At 32.8% G+C, this 8,103-nt stretch overlaps 1 protein-coding gene across 1 annotated transcript; it reads left to right on the forward strand.

Moving 5' to 3' along the window:
• Positions 1-1,987: 1,987 nt before the first annotated feature.
• On the forward strand, positions 1,988-7,626 carry LOC133778064 (ATP-dependent Clp protease proteolytic subunit-related protein 4, chloroplastic). The gene is made up of 8 exons (XM_062217889.1): positions 1,988-2,312; positions 3,363-3,566; positions 4,098-4,153; positions 4,226-4,352; positions 4,525-4,602; positions 5,821-5,934; positions 6,021-6,124; positions 7,337-7,626. The coding sequence occupies exons 1-7, from the start codon at positions 2,046-2,048 to the stop codon at positions 6,090-6,092; spliced, it is 918 nt and encodes a 305-aa protein (XP_062073873.1). The 5' UTR covers positions 1,988-2,045; the 3' UTR covers positions 6,093-6,124; positions 7,337-7,626.
• The last annotated feature ends 477 nt before the right edge of the window (positions 7,627-8,103 follow it).

The raw sequence follows: 8,103 nt of genomic DNA on the forward strand, positions 1-8,103 counted from the left end.
TGTTGATACTGTGAACTCAACTCACACAAACAAGATTGGTTTTGGAGCAATTATTTTTTCCTCGGATAAAAAAGCATTGGAAGCTCTATCGAAACCTTTAGTGTATTGGTGTTCTTTAAAAACTTTCCAAATGATTAAGACAAATTCCAAAAGATATCTAGATTCTTGAAATTGATTGATAGGAATAATACAATTTAGAGCTAATATTTATAGGAACCTAACCAAAGAGGGAAGTGATTCCCCTTTGGTTGGTTTTATTTTCTAATCACTTTTATATAATTATTAATTTAATTTTAATTCTTTCATTAATATTGGTTGGTTTACTTGCAGGGGCATTATCAACATTTCAATCCGAAGCACTAGCACTACTAGTAGGATTGGACTGGGCTCAAAGACTTGGCCTTTCTCTTGTTGCAATTCCTTTTCACTTGTTATGTTCTTAAATAATAACATAGTATATAATAATGAACTGGGTTTTATCCTTGCTAATATTAGAGCCTTATTGGCTAATTTTCTGAGGGCTACTCTTTCTTATATTAGTCGTCAATTTAATACTGCGGCTCATAATTTGGCTAAGCACGCCCTAGGGCTAGATGACGAGATTTGTTGGTTGGAGGAAATTCCTCTCCCTATTGGTGTTGTGTTATAATTCTCTCTAAACAGTTTAGAATTCAGTTACAGAGAAAAATTTATTCAGGTCTATTCTTAGGTTTGGTCCTTTGGCTGGATAAACAATCTCCAAAAAGCATTCCCAACTTGATTTCATTAATATTTTCTTATCTTTGGTATATTTTTGTGATGCAGGTACTTTAACGACCTTCCAAATTGAAGCATTGATATTATGATGGGCAATTAATTGAGATTACTGTTTTTGATGCCTTCAATTTAAATCTATTTTTGCAGTTGTTCTAAAACAATTATGTTTGATTACCACATGTGAACTTTCTTGTCTAAATTTCTGAGAGCATCGTTGCATGCTATTTGGCTAGATGAAGAGTTTATGTTGGTTAGATGATTATCTTCTTCATGTTTGCACATCTTATCTTTTCAGTCTAAATAATAATAAAGTTATTCCAAAAAAATTTGTAATCACTTTTCTCCATAGTGAAAACAATGGATGAAAGCTTCTTTATTTATTTTGATCTTATTTTCTAGCACAAGTCTTCTCCTAGAAGTTTGTGCACCTCTAATTGACAATTTCACACATCTACAATTTTCTCTTTCCAAACAGTTTTAGTAAATAAGAGTATCTCTAATGGGATGTCAAATTGATGATACATTGCTAAAATATAACTCACTCTAAAAAATACTTACTCCAATGATGTGCCAAAAGTTGTGCAAAATTTGGCATATACTACAAGTTATACTAAATTTGTGACACAATATAACATAATACATATTTTGTCGTATCATAATTGTTATACTTTTTTATTTACTTTATGTCATTTTTATGTATTATTTTAGAATTATTTTTTTTTTTTGTATATTTTCAATAAATATCAAATTAATATTAACAAAAGATTGATTTTTGCACGCATTGGAGCATAGTGCTAAAAATTATACCAAATATATTATATATTAATTTTTTTTTACTAAATATAGCATAATATTAAATATTCTAACATGATACAAATATTGATTTCAATTCTTTAATATTTTATTCACATAAATTTTTATATTGATTTATTCCGATGGCAATTACTAGTAAACATGTCATTAACATATTATGAGAAGTCTATTTAGAAATGAGTGAAGCGAGAAAAAGAGGGTTTTTTAACAAGAGAGAAAAAGAGGGTTGATTCCTTAAATAAATCATAAGTATATATTTTTTTAAATAATAACGACCATATAGGTCATGTCGTTCTCACCGAACGACAACAAGTTTTAACATGTTAACGACGCGTCGTTTTAAGGGAGGTTGGAAAAAACGACGTGCCGTTTTAAGGAAATCATAAACTATTATTTCTATCGGATGTCCTGCGCTGCGATTATCTTCTTCCTTGCTCCTTCGAATTCTTTCCCACACAAGTCAAGTACCGCTAGCTATGGAAGTGGCCACCACAGCTTCGAGCTTCGCGCTCCACTCGCGCATGTTAGCACCGCCCACCCCATACCGAACATTAACTCCTCTACGTGCTCAGACGACGTATTCTTCTTCTTCCTCTCTCCGAGCTTCTCTCTCATCCAATTTCCTCTCTCCCTTCGCCGGCGGCAGCCTCTCCGCAGATTTTTCAGGCCAGAAACTTCGCCCCTCATCTCTCAATCCGGCTTTGTTTCGCAGCTCCAATGCCAAAAGAGGCGTAGTCACTATGGTACGCTCCCCATTTTCGCTTACAATGTTCTTCATTTTGACCTTATTAGGGTTTAATTTCGGGATATTTCTTGTATATGCTAATTATTTTGTTCTTATCTCATTTTAGAAATTTTAAATTGGTAGTGTTTTGGGGAAAATGTGCTCATGCTAGTGTATCCCATAGGAACACGATGAGTAAAATTTTGGAGGGATTTCGTGGTGGGACATAGGGATTGGTATTATTCTGTTGTTTGTGGCTTTAAAAAAAAATTGAAATTTTAGAATAAGAGGCCTATTGTTTGACAGTGATTGAGGTATGCTAATGTAAGTACGGAACTATTGATGGGCGTTTTTATGTATTGTTTCATTTGTAATGTATGGTTTGACTAGTGTCAAGCGTGGACCTAGATACCAAATTTTTTGGTCAGTGATCATATTCTACTACGATTGCATTGCCATTATATAAACAAGTTCATGAAATTTCCAGCCTTAGTACCACAATATTAGTAGAATCTTAATGTGGTAAAAAGTTTAGTCAAGACTCAAGAATACCCAAAACTTTTATTTACGATGTATTAGGCTCAGTGGCCAACTGCTTTCATTTCTTTTTTAGGAAGATGAAGGTTTGAGCATCAATACCATCACTATATTTAACATCTTTATTGTATATGGAGTTATCATCTGCTATTATTAACTTATTTAGATTGTTTGGTTTGTATCGGAGCAGATTTCAGTTCTTCCATTGTGCTTTAAATTTTTTTAATTTTATATATTTTCCATGATGCATTTTTCAATATTTCTCCCTCTCTTTTTGTATTGTGTTCTACTTAGCTTCACTTTCACATGCCAATTATGGTTTAAACTTTAAAGATAATCTTTAAGCGTCGTTATATTTGTAGTTTAGACTATGCCACAGCTAAATGCAGTTTTAAGATTTTCTTTGTGTTGACTTCATTAACATTGTCTGATTCTTCTTATCTGATTTTGTTGAGAATAGGAGCAGATTTGCTCCGGTTTCCAATCTTCCTTAGCATCAGATTTGCCAAAACTTTATCTATGTATTCTGCAGGTTATTCCATTTTCCAGGGGAAGTGCATGGGAGCAGCCCCCTCCAGATTTGGCATCATACTTGTACAAAAATCGAATTGTGTACTTGGGCATGTCTCTTGTCCCTTCTGTCACAGAGTTGATACTAGCAGAGTTTCTATACCTTCAGTATGAAGATGCTGACAAGCCTATTTATCTTTACATAAACTCCACTGGAACAACCAAGGTTAGCAGTGTTTATTCTCTTCAATTAGTTTTTGGAACATTTTTTTACATAAAACTTTGTATGTCTCATAGAATTTCACTGTATCATCTAAGAGGCTTCAATTGTTCAGAAATTGTTGTACCATTGAAAAATTTGACTGAATGCTTTTATGACTTTATCCTTAAGATTCTATTCAGAATAAAATTTTCTGTTTTGTGTTGGTTTCATGGAATTCTATATTAGATTGCTCTACCTTTGGAATTTTGAGGAAGGGTGAACTTTTGTCCAACCTCAACTCTATTCTATATTTTAGCCCTGGCTGGGCTGAAAGAAACTTATTGCTAGATTATATGGTTGGAAATTACCAGCTTGTAGGCATGTCATTGGGATTTAGAAATGTGCTTGATTTGGGATGCCTAGTTCTAGTTGACCTACAATTATTTTTCATCTTTTTTTTGTATCAACTAGTCAATTCGCGAAATGTTTAAAACATTTTTCTTGGATTGTTGGCTAACATTTTTTTATTATTATTTCTTTTTATTTTATTTTCAGGGTGGTGAAAAGTTGGGTTATGAGACTGAAGCTTTTGCTATATACGATGTTATGGGGTGAGTAATCATTATGGTCTTGTTTGTGGATCATGTTTCCAGCGAACTTATATTGATTCTTCTCTACTTCAGGTATGTGAAGCCCCCAATATTTACGCTCTGTGTTGGTAATGCTTGGGGAGAAGCAGCCTTACTTTTGGCTGCTGGTGCAAAGGGAAACCGTTCTGCATTGCCCTCCTCTACAATTATGATGAAACAGGTTTTTTCTTGAGCAGTGGTTTGACACAATCAATGCACATTCTTGTCCAGGGAAACCATGACAAAAATATATATATATATACATATTTTTGAAAAAGAAAAAATCATGATAACGTTATGTATCAATGCACATTACAATCAAACTTGAAAATGCAATCTTCTTACTTATGCAGCCCATTGCAAGGTTTCAAGGTCAAGCTACAGATGTTGAGCTTGCAAGAAAGGAAGTAAACAATGTAAAGACAGAGTTGGTAAGATTAACGACTGAATTACACTTTTATTTACACATTTGATGCTCATTTAAAACACGTCAAAAAACTTTCCTGGGTGTAATTTCATTAATTCTTCTTAAATAGTCTTATTCAGGATTGAAAATTCAATTGTTGTCAGACATGACACTTTAAGGGATTTGGGTTTCAATTCCTAGCTGGTACTAGCTGTTTGTTATATATATATATAAAAAGCAAGTTTCTCTTAATCATATAAAGTAGACCACTTTCAGAAATTTGTCATAAAGCAAAACAATGGATTTGAAGAGACACAATTTTGATCTGCAAAGTACTGCTACTCATACATTCTTCAAAATTGTTTGATTTCATCTAATTTTATATGATTACAGTGTGTAGTCATTATGGTTAATATGATATAGTAATAGCAGTAGGCTTATTTCATTTTTGGATTTTGTGTGAAGCCTTGTTTGTTCCTATCTTTTTTGTTAACCTATATAGACGTATTTCCATACTAACTAAAGAGCCTCCCCTTTAGATAATATGTGAAAACAATATTGTCTTGAATTGTAAGTTTTTGATAGTGTTACTTAAAAATGTTCTGGAGCATTTGAATACTGTTATAAGCTTCTTGATATTCTTTTGTTCTTAAACTTGAACAAAGGGAATAATCTCTTATTAGTTTCATTTCTTTTCTAAAAATAAAAATAAAATAATTTCTTATTATAATTGTGTGTGCAAAAAAAAAAAGGTCTTAAATTCCAAGTTTTGATAGTGTTACTTAAAAATGGATCTGGAGTGTTTAAATAACTGTTATTATTTTCTTAAATGTTTTCACTCTTACACTTGAAGAAATTAAATCATTCCTTTTCTTCATATAATTGTGTTCTAAAAAAGTTTGTATGGATAACAGAAGACAATATATGATAATAATTTATCAGGTCTATGCCTGTGTGTTCTGGCTTCATATTTTTATAAAGTACCAGTTTAAAATTTTCTGCAGAACTTAATTCATCAAACCAGGTAATGAGAATAAAACTCCATAACGTGTCAAAGTGACAAGTGGAAGAAAAAAAATGACAACACATAAGCTTCTGAAAAGGTGTTTTTGCTAATTATGCTTAGAATAGAGCAGATAGAGTTAATATATTTTTTTTACTAATTGACAAGCTTTGATATGAATTGCAGTCACATGAGGTGATATATCATTTCACTTTTTTTTTTTTTTTTTCTTTTGTCAAGGTTAATCTCTTTGCAAAGCATATTGGCAAATCAGCTGAGCAAATTGAAGCTGACATCAGGCGCCCAAAATATTTTAGTCCCAGTGAGGCAGTTGAATATGGTGTCATAGATAAGGTATTATTATCAATAGTTGAAATTGTCTACCAAAAAAAAGGTTTAATAGTATGGTTACCTTAATTACCATGTTTCACTTTCTCTAGGTAATATACAATGAGAGAAGTACTGAAGATAAGGGTGTTGTTTCTGATCTGAAAAGGGCACAGCTTATATGACGTAGAAAGAATGGAAATCATTAATTCGAGAGGTAAAGAGCACCCACAACTTATTACTATTTGTGGTTATGATGCTAATGGCTTTTCTACTTATTAAAGTTTTATGATGTATATTTATAAATATATCTGTACTATTCTATCATGGAGGTCGAGCTTCCTTTTCACACGCAGACTCTCAAAATTATTATCTTTCATTATTTTATTTTGTTTCATTTTGATTGTGCATGTAATGCTGTTACTTATAATTTTTTCTTAAAAAAAAAACTAGGCTCTCTTCCTAATCCTACAATACCAGTGCTGCTTATAATTTTGACTATGACAACACATCATTGTGTGTTGACTTTTATATTGACCTGTATTGTATGTTTATACCCAAAAATGCCACCTTTGTTATTAACATTTTAAGTGCTCAAGGGTAGGGTGGGTGGAATCAATAGGTAGTTTTTTCTTTCAATGTGTATTCTCTTTACCAGTATTGCTTCCTCTGTCTCCTAGAAGATTCAACAGGGAGACATCTGGAAGGGTAGCTTAAGGTGTCCGCTGATTAAATGGTTAACTCCCTTTTTGGTTGTTCTGTTATGAATGCCCATTTTTGGAACTTGACAGTGACTGAAGAGGCATTGTTGGTTGGTGATGTCCTTTTTAGCTCATTAGCTATGGCTTCATCCTATTCTTCTCATCCATGGATACATGTGTCAGAAGGGATAGGAAGAACTAATAAAATTTATAGAGGGACCATAATACTTCATTTTCTATACAGTGTCTTCCATTATTTGCTAAGTGGAAATGACATTTATGGAGAGTGCTGTCATTGTTTATACCTCTTTATAGTGATAGTCACTTTCTTTGAGCTGGGACTCTCCCCGAGAGTCATCTTATAAATAGAGTGATGGGGATAACTGATGAGTTTTAAGAGTTTAAATGGTTCGTAACCTGATATAGGGTTGATATCTCTCTCCATAATATTTTTCGTTATAGCTAGATGAACAAAATCATGGATGATTGAGAAGTTTTGGTTATAATATCAGAACTTTTTACTGAAAACTAATCAAAAACCAGATTGCATGTATTAACTCACATATATTCGCCACATAGTTTATTTGGATGTAGTTGGTATGCTATGGCATGATTCAAAGAACTGTTCAGAGTAATTTTATCGAAGTTTAATTATTCGTTAGCCATTTTGACCTCGCAATATCTATTCCCTGTCCACATAATCTCACTATTTATTCCAACTTTATCAGATTGAAGTTTATGCAATGATTAGCTTCTAGAATACCGGTGCAATAGTTGCCCCATGCAAGGAAAAAGGTCAAAAGCATTGAGACAAACTTGCAGCAACGGAGGATGTTCGCAGTGCATGCAATTTTGGAACCCATAAAACACTGGGAATTGGGGATAAAAAAATGTATCAATTATCTGGCGCAGAAATTAAAGAATTGCATTGTATACATGTTTCTTTTAACTTCAATTTTTTTTTTGGCCAGATTTGTTAGTGTGAATGAAGCTCACAAGGAAAGTAAGTCTTGGACTAGTTGATGCATTAGTTATTTTGACTTGATTCTTCAGAATAGGCATAACTATGATTTAGATGCAACTCATTCAACCAACCATAACATGGCTTAAAAAAAGGAAATAATATAAGAAAACTAAAGGGTGTCGATAATGCTTTGAATGCATAAAAATATTCAGGCATCCATAAAGGTTACATTTGGATGTTTTGTTACTGGATGTCGTTTGTTAGGTGATCCTTGGTGAGTGATAGAAGGCGGTGATAGCGATTTTAGTTCATAAAATGCTTAGATTAACGAATAAACTTTCACGTCCTCTAATGATGTTGCTCACGCACCAATATGACTCGTTAAAGCTCATTGTGCTCAAGTGCTACCAAATGTACGGCAGACATCAAGAGTCACCTACTCCAATTGTGATTCCTTTCTTTTTAATGTTGGAAGCTGATTGAACATTTGTTTTCTTTATTGCGCCTACTTTTCCGTATATGTAATTTTAC

The sequence above is a fragment of the Humulus lupulus genome, chromosome 5, assembly GCF_963169125.1.
Source record: "Humulus lupulus chromosome 5, drHumLupu1.1, whole genome shotgun sequence".
NCBI lineage: Eukaryota > Viridiplantae > Streptophyta > Magnoliopsida > Rosales > Cannabaceae > Humulus > Humulus lupulus.

Excerpts from the sequence above, each read along its gene's own strand:
- LOC133778064 (XM_062217889.1), top strand. The coding sequence starts at position 2,046 with ATGGAAGTGGCCACCACAGCTTCGAGCTTCGCGCTCCACTCGCGCATG. Across the intron at positions 4,154-4,225 it reads GCTATATACGATGTTATGGG|GTATGTGAAGCCCCCAATAT; the intron begins GTGAGTAATCAT and ends TCTCTACTTCAG. Across the intron at positions 4,603-5,820 it reads ACAATGTAAAGACAGAGTTG|GTTAATCTCTTTGCAAAGCA; the intron begins GTAAGATTAACG and ends TCTTTTGTCAAG.